This window comes from Theropithecus gelada, chromosome 15, assembly GCF_003255815.1.
Source record: "Theropithecus gelada isolate Dixy chromosome 15, Tgel_1.0, whole genome shotgun sequence".
NCBI lineage: Eukaryota > Metazoa > Chordata > Mammalia > Primates > Cercopithecidae > Theropithecus > Theropithecus gelada.
The window spans coordinates 46,785,018-46,812,731 of NC_037683.1; the positions used below are offsets into that span (position 1 = coordinate 46,785,018).

The window sequence follows — 27,714 nt, forward strand, 5'->3', positions numbered from 1 at the left end:
TAAAAAAAAAAAAAAAAAAGAACATACAAAGTTCACCTTTCTGTGCCTGGCTTATTTCACTTATTAATAACATAATGATCTCCAGTTCCATCCATGTTGTTGCAAATGACAGGATCTCATTCTTTTTTTATAACTGAATAGCACTCCTTGTGTATATGTGTCACATTTTCTTTATTCATTTGTCTGTTGATGGACACTTAACTTTTTGCCTCCAAATCTTGGCTATTGTGAATATTGCTGCAATAAACATGGAAGTGACAATATCTATTCAATACACTGGTTTCCTTTCTTTTGGGTATATACCTAGCAGTGGGATTTCTAGATCATATGGTAGCTCTATTTTCAGTTTTTTGAGGAAACTCCAAACTGTTCTCCATAGTGTCTGTACTAATTTACATTCCCAACAGCAGTGTACAAAGGTTCTCTTTTATCCATATCCTAGCTAACATTTGTTATTGCCTGTCTTTTGGCAATAACATTTTAAAGCCATTTTAACTGGGGTGAGATGATATTTCATTGTAATTTTGATTTGCATTTCTGTGATGATCAATGATGTTGAGCACCTTTTTATATGCCTGTTTATTATTTGCATGTCTTCTTTTGAGAAATGTCTCTCCAGATCTTTTGCCCATTGTTAAATTGGATTATTAGGTTTTTTTTCCTATAGAGTTGTTTGAGTTCTTTGTATATTCTGGTTATTAATCCTTTGTCAGATGAGTAGTTTGCAGATATTTTCTTCCATTCTGTGGGTTGTCTCTTTACTTTGTTGATTGTTTCCTTTGCTGTGCAGAGCTTTTAAACTTAATGTGATCCCATTTGTCCATTTTTGCTTTGATTGCCTGTGCTTGTGGGGTATTACTGAATATATTTTTTGCCCAGACCAATGTGCTGGAGAGTTTCCCCAGTGTTTTCATTTAGTAGTTACATAATTTGAGGTCTTAGATTCAAGTCGTTAATCTATTTTGATTTGATATTTATGGTGAGACATAAGGGTCTGTTTTCATTCTCCTTTACATTTTTTTTTAAATTTACTTAAAAAAATAGAGTCAGGGTTGTGCTTTGTTGCCCAGGCTGGTCTCAAGCTCCTGGGCTCAAGTGATCTTCCTGCCTCAACTTCCCAAAGTGTTGGGATTACAGGCATGAGCCACAATGCCCGTCCTAGTTTAATTATTCTGCATATGAATAACATTGTTTTCCCAGCATCATTTATTGACGAGACTGTCTTTTCCCCAGGGTATGTTCTTGGCAACTTTGTCTAACATTAGTTTACTGTAGGTGTATGAATTTGTTTCTGGGTTCTCTATTCTGTTACATTGGTCTATGTGTCTGTTTTTATGCCATTGCCATACTGTTTTGGTTACTATAGCTCTATAGTATAATTTAAACTCAGGTAATGTGATTCCTCCAGTTTTGTTATTTTTGCTCAGGAGAGCTTTGGCTATTCTGGGTCTTTTATGGTTCCATATAAATTTTAGGATTGTTTTTTCTATTTCTGTGAAGGATGTCATTGATATTTTGATAGGGATTGCGCTGAATCTGTAGATTACTTTGGGTAGTATGGACATTTTAACAATATTTACTCTTCCAACTCATGGAGTATCTTTTCATTTTTTTGCGTCCTCTTCAATTTATTTCATCAATGTTTTATAGTTTTCATTGTAGAGATCTTTCACTTCTTTGGTAAAGTTAATTCTGAGGTATTTAATTCTCCCTGTAGCTACTATAAATGGGATTACTTTCTTGATATCTTTTTCAGATTGCTTGCTGTTGGCATATAGAAATGCTATTGATTTTTGTATATTGAGTATGTATCCTGCAACATTACTGAATTTGCTTATCAGTTCTAACAGTTTTTTTGGTGGAATCTTTAGGTTTTTCCAAATATAAGATCATATCAACTGCAAACAAGGATATGATCTTATTTGACTTCTTCCTTTCCAATTTGGGTGTCCTTTATTACTTTCTGTTGTCTGATTGCTCTAGCTAGGACTTCCAGTACTATACTGAATAACAGTGCTGAAAGTGGGTATCCTTGTTGTGTTCCAGATCTTGGAGGAAAGACTTTCAGTTTTTCTCCATTCAATGTGATACTAGGGACTTGGGTGTTGTGATCTAAGTCGTGTCTGCATTAGGAGGCACCCCAAGCCCAGGAACACTGTCATTTTTGCAGACTTGTAGCGGTACAAGTGGTCTTGGATAAGATGGTGGTCTTGGATAAAATCTGGAAGAATTATCTGGATTACTAGGCAAAGACTCTTATTTTCTTCCTTTATATTCTCCCAACCAAATGGAGTTTCTCTCTCTCTATGCTGAACTGCCTCGAGCTGGGACACAAGCAACCCTATGACCACCACTGTGACTGTGGTGGCTCAGACCTGAAGCCAGCACAACTCTGGGTCTTGCCCAATGCCCTCTGTAACCACTACCTGGTTACCACCTATGTTCACTCAAGGGCCTAGAGCTCTACAATCAGCAGGTGGTGAAGCCAGCCACTCTTGTGTCCTTCACTTCAGGGTGGTGATTCTCCAAGGCTCCAGCCTGGTCCAGAGATGTCATTTGGGATCCAGGACCCAGAGTCATAAACCCAAAAAATCCACTTGGTGCTTTATTCCACTGCAGTTAAGTTGGCACTGAAACCACAAGACAATGGTTTTTCCCACTCTTCCCTCCCTTCTCTCCCTTTTTCCCAGGTAGTGGAGTTTCTCCTTGTGTCCACCATCATGACAGGCTTATGGGGAGTACTGCCAGGGTATTGATGATGTTCACTTAAGGCCCCAAAGTTCTTCAATCAGCCTGTGGTAAATGCTTCCAGGCTTGGAACTCCCTCTTCAGGGCAATGGGCTATCTTCTGGCCAAGGGTAGGTTTAGAAATGCCATCTAAGACCCAACGCTTGGAACTGGGGGCCCCTGGAGCCTGCTTGTGCTGTGGCCAAGCTGGTAGCTGAGCTGCAAGATAAAGTCCTCTTTATTTTTCCCTCTCCTTTTTTCAAATAGAAGGAGTCTCTCCTTGTAGTCACTACAGTGTGAATATGCTGAGTGACACCTGAAGCCAGCACATCTCACAGTCTCACCCAAGGCCCGTGGCATGTATTACCTGATTAGTGCTATTGATTATTCAGGACCCTAGGGCTCTTAAGTCTGGAGGTGATAAATCCTGCCAGGACTGGGTCCCCTTCAAGGTAGTGGGTTCCCTTTGGCCCAGGGCATGTCTAAAAATCTCACCTAAGAGCTAGGGCCTGGAATGGGGGCCTCATGACTTTGCCTAGTGCCCTGTCCTACCGTGGCTGAGCTGGTGTCCAAGTTGCAAAACAAAATCCTTTTTATTATTCCCTTTCCTCTCCTCAAATGGAAGGAAGGGGTCTCTTTTGGAGGTATGTGTTGTGCTGCCTGGGGTTGGGGTAGGGGTGGCACTCCCTTAGCCGCCCAGACTAGTGTCTCACTGGGTCTCATGACCCTCCAAGTCCAGTGGCTCTGAACCCAGTACAGGAGTAGGACTTGGCTAGGAGTTGCAGTCCTTGTGGCCTTGACAGCCTGTCAAGTTTATTTAGAACCCAAGAGCACTTTAACCTGTGATGGTGAAGCTTGCAGAAACTCAAGGTATTTTTTTGAGACAGAGTTTCGCTCTTGTTGCCCAGGCTGGAGTGCAGTGGCACTGTCTCAGGTCACTGCGACCTCCACCTCCCGAGTTGAAGCAAATCTCCTACCTCAGCCTCCTAAGTAGCTGGAATTACAGGCATGCACCACCATGTCTGGCTAATTTTTTGTATTTTTAGTAGAGATAGGTTTCTCCATGGTGGTCAGACTGGTTTCAAACTGCAGACCTCAGGTGATCTGCCCACCTTGGCCTCCCAAAGTGTTGGGATTACAGGCGTGAGCCACCGTGCCCAGCCAGAAACTTAAGTTTTGACTGTCGGGATGGGTGATTCCCCTCTGGCTAGGGCTAGTCTAAATGCTCCCTCTGTGGGCACTGGTTGTGTTTTGACTGGGGTTGGCAGCACTGAGTTCCCATAATTGCTGCACTCTCCCTCCCCCAAATGCACAGATACTCTGCTAGGGGATGCAGGAGGGCTGATGCTAGTGATTCAAGACTGTCTTTCCTACCCTCTTCAGTACACCTTTCAGTGATATGAAGTTAACATCAGATACTCTGATTGCTCATCTGTTTTTGGTTCTTTGAGGGTGATTTTTAATGTAGATAGTTGTCAAATATGGTGTTCCTGTGGGGAAAATGATCAGTGAAGGATTCTATTTATCCATCTTGCTCCCATCCCTCCACCTGTGTACATGTTTTTGTATGGGTGTATATTTTTATTTCTCTAGGAAATATACCTTGGAGTGGAATTGCTAGGTTATATGATCACTTTATGCTTAACTTTTTAAGGAAATGCCAGACTGTTTTCCAAAATGGCTGTGCTATTTTACTTTTCCATCAGCAATGTAGAGGGGTTACAATCTCTCTGCATCCTTGTCAATGCTTATTATTGTCTGGTTATCTTTCTTTTTCCTTCAAATATTTGATTTTAGCCATCCTAGTGGGTGTAACGTGGATTTTGTGGGTTTGATTTTTGTATTTCTCTAATGACTAATGATGTTGAATAGCTCTTCATGAGCTTATTGGCCATTTGTTCTCTGGCTTCTGGCTGTGTGTTAATGGAGAGTCAAGTTGAGGTGACTTAATAAAATAGCATATTCTCTGATTTATCAAACATTTTTGTGATCTATCTTCATTCTTATTCTGTCCCTTGTTCTCTCCCTAGTCCCCCAACCCTTTGCATATACAGATTTAGAGGTGAAAACCTCAAAGTGTATGGATCTGGTTTTCCTTTCTTGTGCCCGATGGCTGGAGCTACTCTCTCTTTTTGATACATCCCAAATCCTAGAGTGTAGAAGTAAGGTAGGGTAGGGTAGAGAAGGTGCCTTTGATGATTCCAATCCTGTAGACAACAGAGAGAGGTATCGAACAGTCCAGGCCTGATGTTTTCTATTCTAGGTAGTCTGTTCTCATCATGGCTGGGGGGGTAGGGCCTCCCATAACAACAGGTCCTATTCTTTTTATTATTATTATTATTATAATACTTTAGGTTCTGGGATACATGTGCAGAATGTGCAGGTTTGTTACATAGGTATACACGTGCCATGGTGGTTTGCTGCACCCATCAACCTGTCATTTACATTAGGTATTTCTCCTAATGCTATCCTTCCCCTAGTCCCCCACCCCAACAGGCCCTGGTGTGTTATGTTCCCCTTCCTGTGTCCATGTGTTCTCATTGTTCAACTCCCACTTGTGAGTGTGGTGTTTGGTTTTCTGTTCCTGTGTTAGTTTGCTGAGAATGATGATTTCCAGCTTCATCCATGTTCCCGCAAAGGACATTAACTCATCATTTTTTATGGCTGCATAGTATTCCATGGTGTATATGTGTCACATTTTCTTTATCTAGTCTATCACTGATGGGCATTTGGGTTGGTTCCAAGTCTCTGTTATTGTGAATAGTGCTGCAATAAACATACGTGTCCATGTGTCTTTATAGTAGAATCATTTATAATCATTTGGGTATATACCTAGTAATGGGACTGCTTGGTCAAATGGTATTTCTGGTTCTAGATCCTTGAGGAATCACCACACTATCTTCCACAATGGCTGAACTAATTTACACTCCCACCAACAGTGTAAAAGTGTTCTTATTTCTCCATATCCTCTCTAGCATCTGTTGTTTCCTGACTTTTTAATGATCGCCATTCTTTTTTTTGTTTTGTTTTGTTTTTTTGAGATGGAGTCTTGCTCTGTCGCCCAGGCTGGAGTGCAGTGGCGTGATCTTGGCTCACTGCAAGCTCTGCCTCCTGGGTTCACACCATTCTCCTGCCTCCCGAGTAGCTGGGACTACAGGCGCCCGCCACCACGCCCAGCTAGTTTTGTGTATTTTTAGTAGAGACGGGGTTTCACCATGTTAGCCAAGATGATCTCGATCTCCTGACCTCTGATCCACCCGCCTCAGCCTCCCAAAGTGCTGGGATTACAGGCGTGAGCCACTGCCCCCAGCCTAATGATCACCATTCTAACTGGCATGAGATGGTATCTCATTGTGGTTTTGATTTGCATTTCTCTGATGACCAGTGATGATAAGCTTTTTTTCATATGTTTGTTGGCCACATAAATGTCTTCTTTTGAGAAGCATCTGTTCATATCCTTCGCCCACTTTTTGATGGGGTTGTTTTCTTCTTGTAAATTTGTTTAAGTTCCTTACAGATTCTGGATATTACCCCCTTGTCAGATGGATAGATTGCAAAAAATTTTCTCCCATTCTGTAGATTGCCTGTTCACTCTGATGATACTTTCTTTTGCTGTGCAGAAGCTCTTTAGTTTAATTAGATCCCATTTATCAATTTTGACTTTTGTTGCCATTGCTTTTGGTGTTTTAGTCATGAAGTCTTTGCCCATGCCTATGTCCTGAAGGGTATTGCCTAGCTTTTCTTGTAGGGTTTTTATGGTTTTAGGTCTTACATTTAAGTCTTTAATCCATCTTGAGTTGATTTTTGTATAAGGTGTAAGGAAGGGGTCCAGTTTCTGTTTTCTGCATATGGCTAGCCAGTTTTCCCAACACCATTTATTAAATAGAGAATCCTTTCCCCACTGCTTGTTTTTGTCAGGTTTGTCAAATATCAGATGGTTGTAGATGTGTGCCATTATTTCTGAGGCCTCTGTTCTGTTCCATTGGTCTATATATCTGTTTTGGTACCAGTACCATGCTGTTTTGGTTACTGTAGCCTTGTAGTGTAGTTTGAAGTCAGGTAGCGTGATGCCTCCAGCTTTGTTCTTTTTGCTTAGGATTGTCTTGGCTATACAGGCTCCTTTTTGGTTCCATATGAAATTTAAAGTATTTTTTTTTTTTTTCTAATTCTGTGAAGAAAGTCAATGGTAGCTTGATGGGGATAGCATTGAATCTATAAATTAATTTGGGCAGTATGGCCATTTTCACAATATTGATTCTTCCTATCCATGAGCATGGAATGTTTTTCCATTTGTTTGTGTCCTCTCTTATTTCCTTGAAAAGTGGTTTGTAGTTCTTGAAGAGGTCCTTCACATCCCTTGTAAGTTGTATTCCTAGGTATTCTCTTTGCAGCAATCGTGAATGGGAGTTCACTCATGATTTAGTTCTCTGTTATTGGTGTATAGGAATGCTTGTGATTTTTGCACATTGATTTTGTATCCTGAGACTTTGCTGATGTTACTTATCAGCTTAAGGAGATTTTCGGCTGAGACAATGGGGTTTTCTAAATATACAATCATGTCATCTGGAAATGGAGACAATTTGACTTCCTCTCTTCCTATTTGAATACCGATGTGAAAATCCTCAAGAAAATACTGGCAAACAGAATCCAGCAGCACACCAAAAAGCTTATCCACCACAATCAAGTCGGCTTCATCCCTGGGATGCAAGGCTGGTTCTACATATGCAAATCAATAAATGTAATCCATCACATAAACAGAACCAATGACAAAAGCAAACCACATGATTATCTCAATGGATGCAGAAAAGGCCTTCAATAAAATTCAATACCCCTTCATGCCAAAAACTCTCAATAAATTAGGTACTGATGGAATGTATCTCAAAATAGTAAGAGCTATCTATGACAAACCCACAGCCAATATCATACTGAATGGGCAAAAGCTAGAAGCATTCCCTTTGAAAACTGGCACAAGACAAGGATGCCCTCTCTCACTATTCCTATTCGACATAGTATTGGAAGTTCTGGCCAGGGCAATCAGGCAAGAGAAAGAAACAACAGGTCCTATTCTAAAGCAAACTCCAGGTCAGACTATGGAAACTCCTGAATCAAGAACCAGAGAACTATTCTGATTGTTGTAATACTCCCATGGACACAATCCTCATCATGCCTCTGGGGTACTGTCACACTCAACTCTTTGATATAGAAGTTGGCAATGTGGTCGGCGAAAATCCCACAAAATAAGATAGTTTTATTCTTCTACCAATTAAAGAGACACAGACATCATTATACAGCCATATAGAAACACGATGGCCCAGGGACACATACGTGGCTACATATCCAGATACAGAGAACTACCCGCACCTTCCTTCTCTTGCAGCCTAAACACTTACATCTAAATGTTCCATGGTCACATCACAGAGGGAACTACAGGATGGATGAAGCAGTTCACAGATGATGGTGTCTGCACCCTTGCAAAACAACATTATCCGATCTTCAGGTGTCCGCACTAAAGATAAGTAAATTAAGCAAAGTAACTATCAGTCTCTTATTATAACTTATCTGAGCCAATGAGGGATAATAGGAGGCTATTCCCCATGACACTGTTTCTCCCTTTAATGGAGGCTAAGTACTCAGTGAGTGGTCACACAGGATAAATGATGTGGCAAGGGCTGCTAAAAGTGAGAGAGGAACTTACAGAACCAGTTCTTCCATGGGTTCAGTGCTACCCATGGAAGAGTCTGATGTAGAATCACATTTAGTATCTCCAAGTCCCAGACCAAGGCTCATATCTAGTAATGCCACGGGTGAAAAATGACCTTCCTTTTTAGTATGAGGGGCTCAAACTAACTGAGAGAGACAGTATGAATTTTCCCTTACTGTCTGCTCCCATCTCTTATTCCATGTTCAGGCTTTATAAATTTATTCTTTGCCCTCACCGTGGCTTTGAGGGTGCTGACAAGCCACTGCTCAGGAACACTAGGGACTTAGTGTGGACTTAGCATATGGTAGCAAGCCCACATATGTGTGTAAGAGAAAAGTTAAAGGATATGTGAGAAAATAGGGATGGCTGCATGTTTGTATTTGAGGCACATACCTATGAGAAGGTATGTGAGTGGGAGAAAGCATGTATGTGTAGATAAAAAAGAAAGGCAATGTGTGAATACGTATGAAGGACAAAGAAGGGGAGAAGGCCAACTAGGAAGGGCACCCACCAATAACAGACATCCTCTTGCGCACATTGTTGAAGTCCAAAATAGTCAGCAGTTGGTAGACTCTGGTTTTCCCCATTTCGACCAGTATGACTGTCTCAGACGTGCGGGAACGGAACACAAAGCCAAAGTTCCTGGCAGCAGTGACCAGGGCACCTTCATCTGGTGACTGAGCCTGGTACACCAGCATGCCTGACAGGAGAGAAGAGGGCAACCAGAGCCCACAGAGATGAGTAGCTGAAGTCCACCCAGAAGTGACACTGTCTTCTAAATGGTTTATATAAAGATAGAGCCCAGAAAGGGGCATGTTTCTTTAAAACTACCTGACAAGTCTGGCTCTACAAGGCCAGATTGCATAGAACATATCAGTGTTTTCTCCTTTCCTTTTTTTTATTTTTTATTTTCATTTTTTTGAGACAGGGTCTCACTCTGTCACCCAGGCTGGAGTGCAAGTGGTGTGATCACAGCTCACTGAAGACTCAACCTCCCAGGCTCAAGCAATCCTCCCACCTTGCTCTCCCAAGGAGCTGTGACCACAGGTATGCACCACAACTGGCTTTTTTTTTTTTTAAAAAAAAGATGGGGTCTCCCTATGTTGCCCAGGCTGGTATCGAACTTCTGGGCTCAAGTGATCCTCCCTTCTCGGCATGCCAAAGTGCTGAGATTATGGGCATGAGTCACCACACCTGGCCTTCATTTCCATTATTTTCAACTTACTTTACAGAGGTATATGGAACATACAATGTAAACAAACAAACTGAACAGGCAGTTATTCTTTAACTTTAGTGAGTAAAGATGGCTCAGGAAGCTTGTTAAAAATGCTAGTTCCTGGATCTCTCCCAAACTTAACTGAATCCATAATCACAAAATCTGGGAGGAGGGCCTAAGAAAATGAATTTTTAACAAATCTCCTGGGTGATTCTCATGCAGGTGGTCCTGCATAAGTACTCCTGAATAAGACTAACCACGCTTTTAAAAACACTGCTGTAAGAAAATAAGATTGATGATTTAGTAAACTATATATATATAGTTTATATATATATAGAGAGAGATATATACGCAAGTGTTGTCATCTTTGAAAGTCACCCTGGGAAGCTAAATGACTCACCTTATTGAATCAGTCTTTCAATCTGATATTCTTCAAGATATTTCTGCAACTCCTTTGTTAGAATATTGTCACAACTTGAGGTATATTTTAGATTATTTCTCTTCTGAAGGTTGATTTGATTTTTAAAACAGTTATGCATCATTAGAGTCTTATGCTTGTGAATACGGTAGGTGGGGAATATAATTTTAGGTCAGATACAAGATATATCTACTGAACAATTGAGATTATTTTCTTGTGTGTTTCCTGCTCTGTTACTCGGGGCAGTAAACAAGGCCAAGGCCAAATATGTTCAAATAATAGCAGCTTGTTGGAATAGCAGCAGGTCAGAGAAGCATGCGGTGAACGTGACATTGGGTTTTTATCTCTGCTCTTCTTAGCTATAGGATTTTAGGCAAGTAACTTAAGCTCCCTTAGCATCAGTTTCCATTTTTCTGGTTCTGCCTACCTCAGAGGGCTGATGTGAAGACTATATGAGATAATACAAATGAAAGCAATTTGTAAAACTGTAAAGTGATATACAAATATAGGGTGTCACTACTGGTAGTGTTAAGAGTACATTGACTTTAAAGGATGTGATTCATTTGGTTGTCTAAATTCTTTTTTTTTTTTTTTTTTTTAATTTGAGATGGAGTCTCCCTGTGTCACCCAGGCTGGAGTGTAGTGGCACGATCTTGGCTCACTGCAACTTCCGCCTCTCGGGTTCAAGTGATTCTTCTGTCCTCAGCCTCCCAAGCAGCTAGGACTACAGGTGCGTGCAACCATGCCTGGCTAATTTTTGTATTTTTAGTAGAAACGGGGTTTCACCATATTGGCCAGGCTGGTCTTGAACTCCGGACCTTGTGATCTGCCCACCTCAGGCTCCCAAAGTGCTGGGATTACAAGCGTGAGCCACTGCGCCTGGCCTGGTTATATAAATTCTTATTTGTTAAGGGAAAAAAGTCTTCTTAATTAATTTATTTATTTTTTGGGACAGGGTCTTGCTCTATCACCCACACTGAAGTGCACTGGCATGATCTTGGCTCACTGCAACTTCTGCTTCCAGGGCTCAGGTGATCTGCCCACCTCAGCCTCCTGAGTAGCTGGGACTACAGGTGCACACCACCACGCTTGAATAATTGTTTTTTTTTTTGGTTTTTTTTTTTTTACTTTTTGTAGAGACAGAGTTTCATTATGTTGCCCAGGCTGGTCTCGAATTCCTGGAGTCATACAATCCACCTGCTCAGCCTCCTGCTACTGGCATGAGCCACTGCACCCTGCCAAGTCTTAATTTATAATCAATTATTTCTCATTCATTGTTTCTAAAGAGGTTTGGATAAATTAATGGATGACATAGCCAGATCTGGTTACTAAAAAAACTAGGATAGTGGAGATATCTTCAAATTGTGAAGCAACAAGAGGATGACAACTCATCTTTTAGGAGGCCTTGTCAGAGATAGTGGGGCTGATCTGGAGGGCAGAACATCACAGAGCTTCAAGATCAGAAGTTCCCACGGCTACGCTTTCAGGGACCATTCTTTTTTCTTTTTCCTGCCACCCTCCTCAGGATAATTTTTTTTCCCTAGAGATAGGGTATCTCTGCCACCCAAGCTGGAGTGCAGTGGCACGATCATAGCTCATTGCAACCTCAAACTCCTACCCTCAAGCCATCCTCCTGCCTTAGCCTCCCAAGTAAGTGGGATTACAGGCCTGCAGCACCATAGCTGGCTAATTTTTTTCTTTTTTTTTTCTTTCCTTTTCATTTCTTTCTTTTTTTTTTTTGTGACAGAGTCTCGCTCTATCGCCAGGCTGGAGTGCAATGTCACTATCTCGGCTCACTGCAACCTCCAACTCCCTGGTTTAAGCAATTCTCCTGGCACAGCTCCCCGAGTAGCTGGGATTACAGGCATGCGCCACCACACCCAGCTAATTTTTGCATTTTTAGTAGAGACGGGGGTTTCACCATGTTGGTCAGGATGGTCTTGATCTCCTGACCTCATGATCCGCCCGCCTCGGCCTCCCAAAGTGCTGGGATTATAGGCGTGAGTCACTGCGCCTGGCACCTGGCTAATTTTTTATTTATTTTAAAGTTACTTTTTTTGTAGAGATAGGGGTGGACAGGGGGAATCTCACTTTGTTGTCCAGGCTAGTCTCAAACTCCTGGCTTCAAGCAATCCTCCTGCCTTGGCCTTCCAAAATGCTGGGATTATAAGCATGAGCCACTGCTCTCAGCCTCAGGGATCATTCTATAGTTAGTTACCAGAAAAGTTTCTCTGAAAATGTAGAGCACCATAAAAAATTAAAAGAAATGAAAATAATCTGAAGCTCCCCAGACAGCACCAAGTTTGACTCCTACTGAATGAATGAATCTTCTTTTAAACCAAGAGTTTGTTTTCTACTTGAATACCTCTGGTATTAACAGGAGCTAACACTTATCTTGACTATCCATTCCATTGCCAGACAAAGCTACCTAATAGAAAGTTCTTTCTTAGATTAAGCCATTGCAAAGCATATCAAATCACCCCTACCTCCAGCCTAGACTCCATGACATATTCTCAGTCCATGAAGCTACCTTAGGCCTCTCCTCACCTTCTACTTTTTCTTCTGACATCACGGTATGACACAATGAGAGTGAGCGGAAAAACAAGTGCACCCAGTGATCTCCCTTTTTCACTGCTTCCACCAAAGTCTTGTCATAAAATGAAAACTTAGGATCAGCCAGTTTGTTGTAGGAGAAGTCAACCTTTTCTTTCTGGAACAGATAAGCCAGAACAAACTTCTCAGCAGCAGCTTGATACTTTTCAGATCAATTTGGAAGCAGTTTCTGGAATGTGATGAGAACTCCTAGGAGGATGGCAAGGAAAAGCAAGATAAATGAAGGAGACCCTGTGCTGGTTTCTAAGGCCCCTGTAGATCTGACCTGGATCATCTATTTATCGGGCCAGAAAACATCCTTCCTACAGGAGACAAGCTGGGCACTGCTTGGCAGACCCCTCTTGGACTCATTCACTCCAGCTATTCTGAATGGTTAATGGCTGTCTTCAAACTCTGCTCTTCTAGGTCCCAAATCTATGATAATCATACCTGAGGATAATCAAAACAGAGGGAGTAATTGCTCTGTATTTGTAGGTGGTGTCTGGAAAGAGCATTGTTTCTGGTTGTCCGTTGCCTGATTTTGGGAACTGAGTTTGGAGTAGAGTCCTACATACAGTGGTATCATTGTGTTACACTATTCCTCTCTGGCCCCACCAGAGTTAAAAGGAGGCTAGGGAAGAATATTGCAAGATAGAGCAAGGCCACATGACAAGGAAGCTTCAGTACGTGCTTGTTGTTCACAGACTATATTCCTGCTTGACTTGTCAGCATACCTGATTCTTCCTGCCTCTAACCCTCATGATCACTGACTTTGCTGCTTGTGTTCCTATTTCAGTCCTTCCTTCAATCTTGTGCATAGTCACTAACCATTTTCCTGGCTATGACCTTGGCTCCTTTAGCCATTGACTTTGATTCTCCATTTCAGCTAGGCTGCTTGTAGCCACCTTGGGCAAACACTTTTTTTCTGGCTCAGCTTGGCCCTAATACTTTCTTTCTCTTTTTCTTTCTTTTTTGTTGTTGTTGTTTTGTTGTTATTGTTGAAACAGAGTCTCAGTCACCCAGGCTGGAGTGCAGTGGTGCAATCTTGGCTCACCACAACCTCCACTTCCTGGGTTCAAGCAATTCTCGTGCCTCAGCCTCCCAAGTAGCTGGAATTACAGGTGTGTGCTACCATGCCCAACTAATTTTTGTATTTTTAGTACAGATGGAGTTTCACCACGTTGGCCAGGCTGGTCTCGAACTCCTGGCCTCAAGTGGTCCACCCACCTCAGCCCCCGCAAAGTGCTGGGATTACAGGCATCAGTCACTGCGCCCAGCTGGCCCTAAGATTTTCTTTTCTCCACTCTGGAGTACAATGTTATGAACACATTTCTCCAGCTCATACCAGAACTCTCAAGGATCTTTCTCCAGTTCTCTGTATATGTGGCGTTACTTGGGCTGGGCCCTACTATGTCAAGTACAGATACAATTTTGTTGCTTGGTGCTATGTTGGGAAAAAGGAAGTTTGTAGTGAGGTATATTGGCTCTTTTCTATATCTTACTTAGAGGGAGTTTGTCAGAGCAGCAAGGAGGTATGCTCAGGTCCAGAACCAAGCCTTAGACTTAGCCAACAATAGAGTTATAAGCTCGGGGAAGTTCATGGTTTCAGCAATTTAAGATGACCCATTATACAGCACATGTATCCTAAGGCTTTTCTAGAATTGAGACCTTACAGTGACACATTCTTTGAAACTAGAGGCTAGTGAGTAAGGAGAGACAAGGATGGAAAGGAAGGCATGAGCCAGATCCTGCATTACTATCTTATTACCAATAAGGTGTCATAGTGATTTTCCACCAGAAGTGATGTGGATTCCTGTCAGAGAAAGTCCTCTGGTAGCAGCATGAAGAATATATTGGAACTAGCAAGATGAGAAGCAGGGAGACCAGTTAGGAGACCACTTAGTGATTCACAAGATAAATGATGAAGTAGTGACAATAAATATTAAATTAAGGGGATGGATTTGAAAATATAGAGTTAGAATTGATAGGACATGGATATAAGGAGTAAAAGAGAAGAAGGGTTAGGAATAATTTTATATTCCCTAATTGGGCCCCTGGATAGACAGTGAAACCATTCACTGAGATAGAATACCCAGCAAGAGAAGATTTTTTGACAGACTGAATTGGAGATCCTGAAGACATACAGGTAGTAATGAAGGCAGGCAGTTGTACATATAGTTTTGAAGCTCAGGAAAGAGGTATGAGCTAGTTTATGATCTCCCCTTTCAGATAAGTAATGTTTGAGAACAATGAACCCGTCTGGGTTCAGGACTGAGGCAGGACTGGCTGAGAGTTGCAGAACAGCATGATCTGAGAGGCAGCACTCAGGGATAACTCTGAAATTGAAAGCAAGACAACCAGTCAAACAATGCTGAAAAGCAAGTCCAAGCAGTAGACAAAAGGACAGAAACTGAGGATGACATCTGAGAGGAAGTGGATTCAGAATGGAGGGTAGAAGGTAGCAACTGAGGAAACTCTTGAATTGTTGTGGTATAGCTATAACATAGTTTTTAATAGGATGTCTTTAGCTTTGGCCATGGATGGGAGGGAGTCATCCAGGTTTCCTTGGTTACATGGATTTGGAGGTTATTAGTACATAGGTAGTAGTTAAAGCCATGTAAATATATAAGATTACATGAGTAGACTATACAGATGGAGAAGAGGTTAAATAATAGAGCCCTGAGGGAACATCAGCACCCAATGCAATGAGATGAGAAGAAGCAATCAGACAAGAAGGAAAAACAAGAAGAAATTGTTATTCAATGGAAGTCAAGGGACAAGAGAGCTTTAAGAAAAAGGGGAGTTTAAGAGCGCTAAAATCCACAGAGAAGTTGGGTCAGGATTTAATAACAAGGTAGTCATTCATGACCTTGGCTAGGATAGTTTCAGTGAATATGATAGGACAGAGTCTGAATACATAAAGCAGGCTGAAGAATGAATGAAAGGTGAGGAATTAGAGACTCCTATAATTGCCTGTTTACTTCTGTGACTCCTCCTCTAGGATGCCAACTCTGAAGGTAGGAATCAAGTCTATTTTGTTTTCCCTGAACGTTTTGTACTTACTCAGGGTCTGACATATGGTAGACACTCAATAAATATTTTGGACTGACCGATGGAGACAGATAATGGCTAGAGGGGAATGGAAGAACAAGGTAAGATTATAAGTATTTTTAAAAATAGAATACAAAAAAAATATTAAAAATGTATTGTTAGTGGTTACTTCTGGTTAACAAGCTGTGGCTTTTAAAAGCCCATTTATTTCATTTAAAATTATTATTATTATTTTGAGACAGAGTCTCACTGTGTTTGAGACAGAGTCACTGCAGAGCAGTGGTGCACTCTCAGCTCACTGCAGCCTCCGCCTCCCAGGTTCAGGTGATGATTGTGCCTCAGCCTCCTAAGTAGCTAGGATTACAGGCATGGCCACCATACCCAGCTAATCTTTGTTTTTTTAGTAGAGAAGGGGTTTCGCCATGTTAGCCAGGCTGGTCTCAAACTCCTGGCCTCAAGTGATCTGCCCACCTTGGCCTCCCAAAGTGCTGGGATTATAGGCATGAACCACCATGCCTGGCCTAATACTCTTTTTTTTTAAGAACAGTTTTAGGTTTACAAAAAAACTAAGCAAAGTACAGAGAGTTCCTGCATATTCCCTCTCTCACCTCCACCCTCCAGTTTTCCCTATCAACATGTTGCATTATTGTGGTACATTTGTTACAACTGATGAACCAATATTGCTATATATTATAAACTGATGGCCATAGTTTGCATCATCTTTGACTCTGTGTTGTGTTTCATGGGTTTGACAAGCACACAATGTCATGAATCCACCATGACAACATCATACAGAATAGTTTCACTGCCCCAAACATCCCCTGTGCTCCACTGCTTTATCCCTCTCCCCACTCTCTCCAAACCCCTGGTAACCACAGATCTTTTTGTTTTTACTGCCTTTATCGTTTTCCTTTTTGCAAAATGTCATATATTTGAAATCATACAGTATGTAACCTTTTCAGATTGGCTTCTTTCACCTAACAATATGAACTTAAAGTTCCTCTGTGGTGTGTGTGTGTGGCTTGATAGCACACTTCTTTTTATTGCTGAATAATATTCCATTGTATGGACATACTAATGTAAACAGTTGAGCTCAGGCCAGGCATGGTGGCTCATGTCTGTAATCCCAGCACTTTGGGAGGCCGAGGAGGGCGGATCACTTGAGGCCAGGAGTTTGAGACCAGCCTGGCCAACATGGTAAAACCCCTTCTCTACTAAAAAAACAAAGATTAGCTTGGTATGGTGGCCATGCCTATAATCCTAGCTACTTAGGAGGCTGAGGCACAATCATCACCTGAACCTGGGAGGCGGAGGCTGCAGTGAGCTGAGATCGTGCCACTGCACTCCAGCCGGGCGATGGAGCCAGACTCTGTGAAGAAAAAAAAAGAAAAAAAAAAAAGAAAAAAGACAAGCTGAGGAGAAAAAATCATATAAGGGGATATTCAGATATTAAGAAAGAGAGAATACAGGATTGACTGAGGTTCCTGAAGAAGTAGGAAGGGATGGAATCTAGAATATATAGATTAGTACTGAAGGAAAAAGTTATACCTTTTTTGAGACTGAAGGAAAGGAGGTAAAGGCGGGTTAAAATATATGTACAGAGGAGGATATTTAGCTGATAGTTTGGATTTTTCTCAGTAAAATAGAAGGGAATATCATTTGGTACATACTGGGGAACCAGGGGAGCGTGGTAGAAGGCCTGAGAATGGTGATTGTCTAGAAAAGCTGATACGGAGAATAAAATATGAAGTCAATTACAAAATGGTGAAAAATTTGCCAAGTAGCACTGGGACAGAGGACAGTGGAGTCTCTGAATTTGTAATGGTTTTATGATCTCCAAAATAGTGCTCAACACTCTCAGATTAGAAACAGAGCAGGATTGATGGCTTGGTTAATTCAAGGTTGAGATTTGTTTAGTGATTAAAGAGAAGAAAAGGAGAACTAGTAAGGTACTGAGGATGCTCATGATCTCAGGGTACAGACAGGCAAGCTAGGAAAGGAAGTAAAGTTGTAAGGAATTGATAGACTGGAGAAAAAGGAAAGCCAAGGGTTTATAAATCTCCATGAGATAAAAAAGCAGGAATACTTAAAAAAAATCTCAATTACTGAGCCATGTGCTGATAATATGGAGGAATAAGGTTTGTGATCTAAGATTGTGAAAAGAAAGTTTATAATTCCACAGTAGTACAACTCTGGACAATGACATAGTAATATGGAAATGGGTGATACAGAGAGATCATCTGAAGGATTCTTTCAGATACCTGAAAGAGTCCACAGTGATAGGTCGTCCAATAAAGATGACAATACCCCCCAAAACACTAGCAGTGATTGGGAGGGGAGGGAGAAGTTTCAGAGCCCTCAGTGAATGGGGTGTAGAAGCCAGAAGCTTCCTAGATAGCAACAACAAGAAGAGTTAAAGATGATTATAGCCAGAGTCATAAGCATCACAGGAAGAAAGACCGTGTAGGAGAGAAAACCTAATGATTAAACATGGCACAGGATAATGAGGGCAACACCTTTGGGCTTATCATATCCAGAGTTTATGGTATGCAGAGTATGAGAGAGATGGAAGAAAAAGAAATGTTCTCAGGGAAAATCATGTTTCAATTAATGAAGGGATTGAGGCTACAGGTAAGTTTGTTTATAAGAGAACAAAGAGTCCAGTGATTAGTGAAAAATGTGTTATGGTCAATCAGTCGTGGACAGAAGAGGGAGAGGAAAGAAACTCCAGGAGGGATTTACTCCCTAGAAGCTATAACTTTGCCTATATTGCCAAGTTCATTAGCCGAGCCCTGGAAGATGATTTAAGGCAAATCACTGAATTTCCTTCCCCTTCCCAATCTCTTTGGATGGATAGGGGTAAGAACTGGAGTCAGATGTTTGGTATATAAGTCAAGTGGCCAAGAGTTTGGAATTGGGTCTGGCAAGACAGGGGTAAGGTGAGAAATACCCTGAAGGCAACAGAGGAACCCCTATGAAGGGATACTTAAAAACAAACCCATAAACAAAAGCTGGGTCCAATACTAGAGAAAACAGTAAAAATTAACCAGCTAGAGATAAGAAAAATTAATAGGAAGATATTTTTATAATTTTATAAAGACTGTTGAATATGTCACAAATCCTTAAGTTATAAAGGAAAATGACTGATTTGATTACATGACTTAAAAACTTCTACACAAAATATTATTTAACAAATTAAAAACCAAAAGACAAAATGGGAAAAATAACTGTAACATATGCACCAGACAAAGGAAGAGCTGGTATTTTTACTGTATAAAGAGCATTTTCAAATAAGAAAAAAAGGCCGAAGAATATGAATAGACAGTTCACAAAGTAAGTGTAAATGGGCAATAAAGAGATGATAAGGGGAAGAAAAATAAGCACATAAAAATGATTCAATCTAATTAGTAATCAAAAAAGGTACATTAAATAATTAGATACTATTTTTCATCAATTAAATTTCAACAGATTAAAAATTGTTAATACCAGTTCTGACAAGCATATGGGGGGAAAGAAATTGTCATATATTTTTGGTGGGATTATAAAGTTATGCAAATCTACCTGGAGGGCAATATGGCACTATCTAATGTATTAAAACATGGCTACATTTTGACCAACAAATTTTACTTCCAGGACTTTATTCTAAAGAAATAATTATCAGAAAGGTAGACAAAATGTATGTGCCATAATGATTACCAAAATTTCATTTGTAATCACAAAAGAAAATGGAATAAAAATAAGAAATTAAATAAATTAAGGTACACTGATAGAATTGAATAGTAGACACCCATTCAAAATGATGATGTAAACCTAGACCTACTGACATGGAAAGATGATGACAATAATAGTGTCAAGTGAACAAAAGGAAACTGGAAATAATATGCATACTATGATTTTGTCTCCTCCATCTTATAGATCTAGATGTACATATGTGTGTGTGTATATACATATGAAAAGCATAAGATATACTCCCTAACTTTACATTGGCTATCTAAATAGGATGGAATACTTTTAACTTTCTTCACACATTTCTGTATTGTTTAAATTTTTTTTACAATGAGCATGGATTATTTTTTAAAGAGAAAAAGCCAATAAAGCTATTTTTGTTTAAAAAGAACAAACGAAGATCTTCAGAATTAAACATAGGTCATTTACATAATGCTTTCTGATATTTCTGATATTACAGGGCCAATAAAAGCTTTAATATTTCAGTGGCTAAGGGAGTCTCAATTTGTGCTTCTCTGAAGCACAGCCTCACTTAGCTCCCACATGCATTTCCCATGGAGCTGTAATCACTCACCTCAGAGACTGTCACCCTCTGTCCATCCTTGTCATAAGTATCACCTGTTGGTAAGTGAACACAGCAGAGACTTGGCAAGGGTTTTAAAGGAGGGTTTGAATTTCTTTAAATTACGGTTAAAAAAATATATATATATATCACGTAAAACTTGCCATTTTAACTATTTTAAATGTAAAATGCAATGACATTAATTATATTCACAATGTTGTGTAACAATCACCACTATATGTTTTCAACATTTTTTCAGCACCCCAAACAGAAACTTCCCATTTCTTCCCACCACCAGCCCCTAGTAACCTCTAATCTATTTTCTGTCTCTATGAATTTGCCTATTCTAGATAGTTCACATAAGTAGAATCATAAAATTTTTGTCTTTTTGTGTTTAGCTTACATCATTTAGCGTAATGCTTTCAAGGTTCATCCATGTTGTAGCATGTATCAAATTTCATTACTTTTTAATGGATGATTAACATTCCATTGTATGTATATGCTGTACCACATTTTCTTTATCCATTCATATGTGGATGGACATGTGGGTTATTTCTACCTCTGGACTTACGTGAATAATGTCACAATGAACGTTGGTATACATGTATCCGAGTTGTTGTTTTCAAGTTTTGGGGGTATATACCTAGGAATCAAATTGCTGGGTCATATGGTGATTTAAAGGAGGGGCCTTAAAAGCTTATTTATTCTGATCCCTTCATCCTAGACTTGCAGTCAAGCTGCCCCCAGTCTCCTCAGGCCACCTAGCTCCCAGTGCCCAGTAAGCTCCTTTCCCTAACCCAATGGTAAGAAGAGTTTTGCTTGGGCCTCAACTCTTCCCTCCTAAGTGAGAATAAGATGAAGCTAGAAGTGAAACGCTTCACACCTCAGAAAGCTCTCCAATCATAAGAGTTACCCAGAAGAGATGTGGACTTAGTTTTAGAGTGTTTGGGATTCTTGACCAGTGGATGACAGACAGAATCGGGGTAGAAGACATGTCTGATGCCAAGCATGGAAACACTCATGGTCCTTTTCAACTTTACCCAGTATATGGTCAGGTCTTAAAATGAGCCAGAGAATTAAAAGGCTCACCCAAATCAACTCATCCAAAAATAAGCCTTCAGAGTTTATATAAATGAAAATTTGTTTGACATGGTTACCAAACAAATAATAAGAAATATAGGAAATAATAGGAAATATTAGAGTGCTCTAGTTTTTTTTTTTTTTTTTAAGACAGGAGTTTCATTCTTGTCATCCAGGCTGGAATGTAGTGGAGTGATCTTGGCTCACTGCAAACTTCACCTCCCGGGTTCAAGTAATTCTCCCACCTCAGCCTCCCAAATGGCTGGGATTACAGGTGTGGGCCATCATGCCTGCTAATATTTTTGTATTTTTAGTTGAGATGGGGTTTCACCATGTTGGCCAGGCTCGTCTCGAACTCCTGATCTCAGGTGATCCGCCTGCCTCAGCCTCCCAAAGTATTGAAATTACAGGCATGAGCTAACGCTCCCGGCCTAGCTTTTTTTAAATTCAAAAATTTCAATTATTTATTGATATGAAATTTACTTAACATATAATTATCCATTTTAATGTGTACAATTTATTTATTTATTTATTTTTATTTTATTTTATTTTATTTTTTGAGACTGAGTCTGGCTCTGTCGCCCAGGCTGGAGTGCAGTGGCCGGATCTCAGCTCACTGCAAGCTCCGCCTCCCGGGTTTACGCCATTCTCCTGCCTCAGCCTCCAGAGTAGCTGGGACCACAGGCGCCCGCCACCTTGCCCGGCTAGTTTTTTGTATTTTTTAGTAGAGACGGGGTTTCACCGTGTTCGCCAGGATGGTCTCGATCTCCTGACCTTGTGATCCGCCCGTCTCGGCCTCCCAAAGTGCTGGGATTACAGGCTTGAGCCACCGCGCCCGGCTAATGCGTACAATTTAGAGGCATTTAGTGCATTTATAATGTGCAACTACCACCTCTCTCTAGTTTAAAAACTTTTTTATCACCCCAGAAAGATTATCCCATGTGTTCTAGTTTTTTAGATGTGATTACCTTCTTCTGTTAGCTAGGACACTGGGTATGAGTGTTCACACACATGAAGACTTTATCACAAAAACAAGCTTATGCTTAAGGCATAAGATAAATAAGAGACTGGGCCTGGGAGACACTGATCAAACTCTGACTACCCTTTGATGGTTTCTCTTAATAATATTTATTGTTCTAAAGGGGAATCAGGAAATTAGCAGCTTCAGTAATACATTGACTGCTCCATTTATGTATTTTTAATTTTATTATTAATTGACAAATAATTGTATATATTTATGGATACAATGTGATGTTTTCATATATGTATACACCATGGAATGATTATATCAAGCTAACTAACATATTCATCATCTTGCAAACTTATTTTTTTATAGTGAGAACACTTAAAACTCTTTTAGCAATTCTGAAATATGCAATGCATTATTATTAACTAGGATCAACATGCTGTGCAATGGATCTTGAAGACTCACTCCTCCCGCCTAACTGAAACTTTGTACCCTTTGACCAACATCCATCTGATTTAAAATGGGAGTGAAACTGAGTATATAGACATTAGGAACTCCTTGAGGACAGAGACTAAGTCTTGTACATCTTGGTATTCTCCATGCCCAACACAATAGATTGTACCTATAAGATGCTAAATAAATGCTTTTTGGTTAGAACTGTTTGGGCTGGGTGGTCTTTGCTTAGAGAATAGAAACAGTTGTGAGAATAGGAGGTAAATGTGAATTCCAGAGGCTTATAGATTTAGAGCTAGATTCGTCTTGAAAACAATTTGCAAAGTAAAAATTCCCCAGGACTTGGGGAAAGCAGGAAGACATGCATACCATAGAGCTTCCCATTAATAGAACATTTGTTGAAAATCATAATGTTCTGAGTCAGAGTCCCTGTTTTGTCAGAGAACACATATTTGACTTGGCCGAGCTCCTCATTAAGGGTGGTAGTACGAGCCTGTGCTGGTGTGTTCCTTGGTGCATAAAACATCTTCCGATCCCAGTTGATATATAAACTGTTGCCCAATCTTATTATTTCAACACTAAGGAGAAAAAAAAGAATGGTTCTGCGTCAGAACAGGACAAGCAAATATAACATCCTGGTTTCTTTCTTAGCAGTCCTGTGGTAGATCAGGGCTAGCATCTGAAAATCAGGGTGTCTTCTTGGGATTCTACCCTTCTGAAGTACCCTTCCCACCAGCCAACCCATGGTAATGCTGACTTTGGCCATTATCACTCAAGGCTTTACCACCTGTACCCAGATACATTTGATTAACTTTTTTGAGTCATACCTGTCTTTTATTCTTTTTTTTTTTTCTAAAATGTATCCAGGAAAAGTTACAGTTTTGGAATGTCTGCAGTAATGCAAGGTGTGATAGAGTAACAGTTAACTTATAAAAGGCTGTGTTGGCCCAACTGGAGGATTATTGCTCCTGTCACATGGGGAAGACAGAGGAACTCAACACACTCGAGTTTATTTCAGAAGAAGAAAAGAAGTTATGGAAATTAGGAATAGTTTATGGACTGAACCTCTGATAAATTTCCAGGCAGAGCCAGCCTGCCTGTGGTGTGCTTTCTTCCACAACAACCTCTTCTCATTTTATATGAGTTTTCCCTATTGCCTTTGTCATACTCCTCTTCTGCTCCAAATAGCATCCATTATAGATTCTTTATGGCTAATAAGCATGTTCATTTTAAAAGAGTGAAGACTTTTAAGGGGTCTCCTTCTTATCATCATTCATACTTAATGTGTTTTAATCTGCTTTATTATAAGGGTGATTATTAGTAATCCCTGTCTGAGACAGCTGCACTGAGAGATGGGGATTTTTTCCTTTGAGGTAAAGAAGGAAGTGCTCAGGTCCTCATCATCGACTGATTACTGATAATCTCTATGCCTGGAGTTGGGACTCCTCCCATCCTTTACCATATCCAGCAACCACAGCAATCTCTCTAAACCTTAGCACATAGTAGATACTCAATAAATATTACTAAATAAGGTAATCTAGTTACGTAGGGTACTTTTTTTTAATTGCCAAAAAGCCCCGGTACAGGGTTTAGAAAGCCTGGAAAGGAGGAAACTAAAATGTATTTGGGTGTATGTATGTGTAAGGAAATGCAGAACCTAGAAAAGGATGATCAGAGTAGGGTAAATACTTTTCTCCACTATTTCAAATTTTCATTCAAGGTGCTTATGAAAAAGAGTAAGAAAAACCCTTCTTCTTCTCTTCTACAACTTTTAGGAATTGAACTTAGGTCAAAATTACACCTATCTACCATCTGTCACACTGTTTCTGTGGGAAAATGCATTCTGAATTCTGATTAATTGACTTACAAGTGAATGTTTGGACCTATCTCATTGGTAAACTATGGGCTGCCTGGCCTATCTTCCTGGGGAACCTACCCATGTGTTAGCATCACCAAATTTGTCTGTATGTTTTCTAGTTATTTCATGTGTTTGTATGTCTTATTTAGTCACTTACTTTTTAAGTTATTTGAGGGCAGGGATAATTTTCTTTTTGTATAAACCACACAGTGTCTTCCTAGCACAGTATTCTGGACATGGAAGGCATTTATGCAATCTCTAGATATATCTCAGAGCATTTTGTATACCAGGTACTGTGGAGAGTAAGGGGTTAAAGAGCACAAGTTCACACTCTGGTTGGGGAATTAAGTAGACAGTATGAAGTCAGCTCCTCCCCCACACCCCAAAGTGATCAAAGAAGCCTACCTGACATAGAGGGAAATGGGCACCATGGTGTTGAGAATAATGAAGTAGGACCAGAATATGAGGATGGCAGAGACAGCTGATGAAGAGACATATTTTTCCCATGGCAGAAAAATCTGGAAGTGGTAGCCTTTCTTGTTCTGCCAAATGCCATGCCCAACTGCTAGGACAAAACATATGATGCCTAAACCCAGGAAAATCTATAAATGAAAAAAAAAGAATTAAATGAACATTTCATCCAAGATATGTACTGCTTCAGTTCTACAGTCTAGAGCCTTATCTCTCAACAAAGCGACCCTCTCCTAGGAGGGCGGGGAGGCCCTATAGTTCACAGGCTCTAGGCAGCAGTACATAGGACAGAAAAGAAACTCCAGTAGAAGCTCTCCTTGGACATGTTATTTAATATTTACAATAATCCTCTTTTAATAATAGATGAGGAACTTAAGAGTGAGAAAGAATTTTGTCTAAAGTCACTCAGCTACTGAGTAGAAGAAACAGGTTTTGAACCAGTTCCAGAACCCAAGCACTTAATCATTCCATTATTGAAGCTGCTTTAATAGAAGTCTAAAATGTGTGGGGCTTAGCAGTTAGGGGGTGGGCGATAAGGAAACTGATATAAAAGGCTGAAAATATGGTAGTCATGTTAACATTAAAGAATTTGGTAAAACTGAAAGGTAGACCATATGCCTACTGAACCTGCAGCTCTAAGAGAAGTGGTTAGAAAGAATCAAAATATTGTGTACTGGCTGCCTTTGAAAGGTATTGAAAGAAAGAGTTGGCTGTGTGCAGTGACTCATGCATGCCATCCCAGGATTTTGGAAAGACCAGACAGGAGGATTGCTTGGGGCCAGGAATTTGTGACCAGCCTGGGCAATATACTGAGACCCCATCTTTACTAAAAAAATTTTTTTAAAGTTAAACGAGGGAAAGAATTAGCCAATTTGTAGGCAGAAATGATACAGAAACATGGGGCATCAAAGAACTATGACTTCTAGACATTAAACAGGAAGAGATAAGATTGAAACCTTAAGCAAAAAAGGCCCAATAATTATTTTCAACTGAATAAAGTGACTCAGCCTTTAGGCAAAGTTCAGGTTAAAGGTGATACCTTCTTACCCATGACTATTATTCCACATAGCCTCAACTTTCTTGCCATTAAGTTGAAAGAGAAGGGCATGGAGGGGCAAGGAAGGGAAGAAATAGGACAAACTCAAAAACTATGTCTAGGAAAGAATTTTCGGGGGCGGGGGGTTACTGACACATGAAACTAATTGGAAGCAAACAGATGAGAAGTCTTATGGGTTTTGGAGGAATGGTATTACTAGGTAACTATAAGCCTGGTCTAAAAAAGCCTGTGACTGGAAATCCTTAAAACCACACTGGGCAGGAAGCAGGTTACAAAAACTGCAGTCCCTAAGAAGAGTATACTCCCAAACATCCACTTCAGGGTTGGTCAACAAGGATAAAGAATGAGGGAAAACTTCTCAGAAGTGGAGCCAGAAATCACTGAGAGCAATGAATAAAGGAGATCCTCTCACATCTCCAGACCAAGAGGAACCTCATTTAGATCTGATGGAGAGAACTGTGCATCAGTGAGAGATCTTGGACTCTGAGTTGGATGCAGTGACTGGGTAGGATTTGGGGGAGATGATGAGGGTGTTCCATATGTGGGAGGAAAAATGAAATGGATATGATGATCAGAAGGGTAGATTGTGGCAGTGATAATCATATGTATTCATTAAATTCTATTTTTTTTCCTTCTGAGCACATATCTAGAGCACATTTCCCAAGCTCTCTTGCAGTTATATGTAACTCTGTTCTAGCCAGCGCAATGTTGATGGAAGTGATTATGCTACTTACACGCTTGGCCCTAAAATGCTATCACGTGTGGCCAGGTGCAGTGGCTCTCACGCCTGTAATCCCAACACTTTGGGAGGCCAAGGTGGGTGGATCACGAGGTCAAGAGATTGAGACCATCCTGGTCAACATGGTGAAACCCCATCTCTACTAAAAATACAAAAATTAGTGGGGTGTGGTGGCGTGCACCTGTAGTCCCAGCTAGTCAGGAGGCTGAGGCAAGAGAATCGCTTGAACCCAGGAGGCAGAAGTTGCAGTGATCCAAGATCACGCCACTGCACTCCAGCCTGGGCAACAGAGCGAGACTCCATCTCAAAAAAAAAAAAAAAGAAAGAAAGAAAAAAAATCATGTGTGAGTCTTCCTATTCTCTCTTCTTCCCCATTTGCTGGTTGAATGCAGGGAATCCAGTAGAAGATCCTGAAATCCAAGAGGTTGGTGGGGCCATTAGCTAGAATGGCTAGAGTATTCTTGAGTTATTGGTGGAGCAAGTTGCCCCTCCCCAAAACAACCTTCATTGTATTGTCACATATCTGTGAGATTTTAAGGCTGTTTTTTATTTTGGTTATCTTACTTTGACTAATACAACTATACTACTCATGGTTCCAGATTAATCTGATGCCCTCTATTTTTGATTATTTAACATTTAATTGTTAACACACATAAAGACATATGCAGAAATCACAGATATATGTTGATGAATTTTCCCAAAGTAATCACACTAATGGAACAAACACCCAGAACAAATAAATAGAACATTCTCAGCACCCAGAAACAACCCTATGTCCCATTTCAGTCACTATCCCCCTAAAGTTGCACATATTTGAAGTATACAACTATATACTAGACATACACACACACACACACATACACACACATATCTGTGAAACCATCACCATACTCAAGTTAATGAAATATTCATTATTCCTAGGTTTCTCGTGCCCTTTGTAATTCCTCCGTCCCACTTCTCCCTTCCCCTGGTCCTCAGGCAACCACTAATCTGCTTTCTGACACTTTAGAATATTTGAAATTTTTAGATTTTATACAAATGGAATCATATAGTATATATTCTTTTTTCTGGCTTCTACTACTTAGCATAATGACTT

General features: G+C 40.3%; 1 protein-coding gene across 1 annotated transcript in view; it reads right to left on the reverse strand.

Moving 5' to 3' along the window:
- LOC112607710 (phospholipid-transporting ATPase FetA-like) overlaps window positions 1-27,714 on the reverse strand; it is a 111,436-nt gene that overhangs the window by 14,999 nt on the left and 68,723 nt on the right. The window contains exons 12-17 of the mRNA XM_025358872.1: window positions 24,757-24,953; window positions 22,863-23,071; window positions 20,006-20,049; window positions 12,610-12,772; window positions 8,940-9,128; window positions 8,118-8,233 (exon numbers count right to left, since the gene is read on the reverse strand). Coding sequence (XP_025214657.1) covers window positions 8,118-8,233; window positions 8,940-9,128; window positions 12,610-12,772; window positions 20,006-20,049; window positions 22,863-23,071; window positions 24,757-24,953 — 918 coding nt within the window. The remainder of the gene's footprint in view (window positions 1-8,117; window positions 8,234-8,939; window positions 9,129-12,609; window positions 12,773-20,005; window positions 20,050-22,862; window positions 23,072-24,756; window positions 24,954-27,714) is intronic.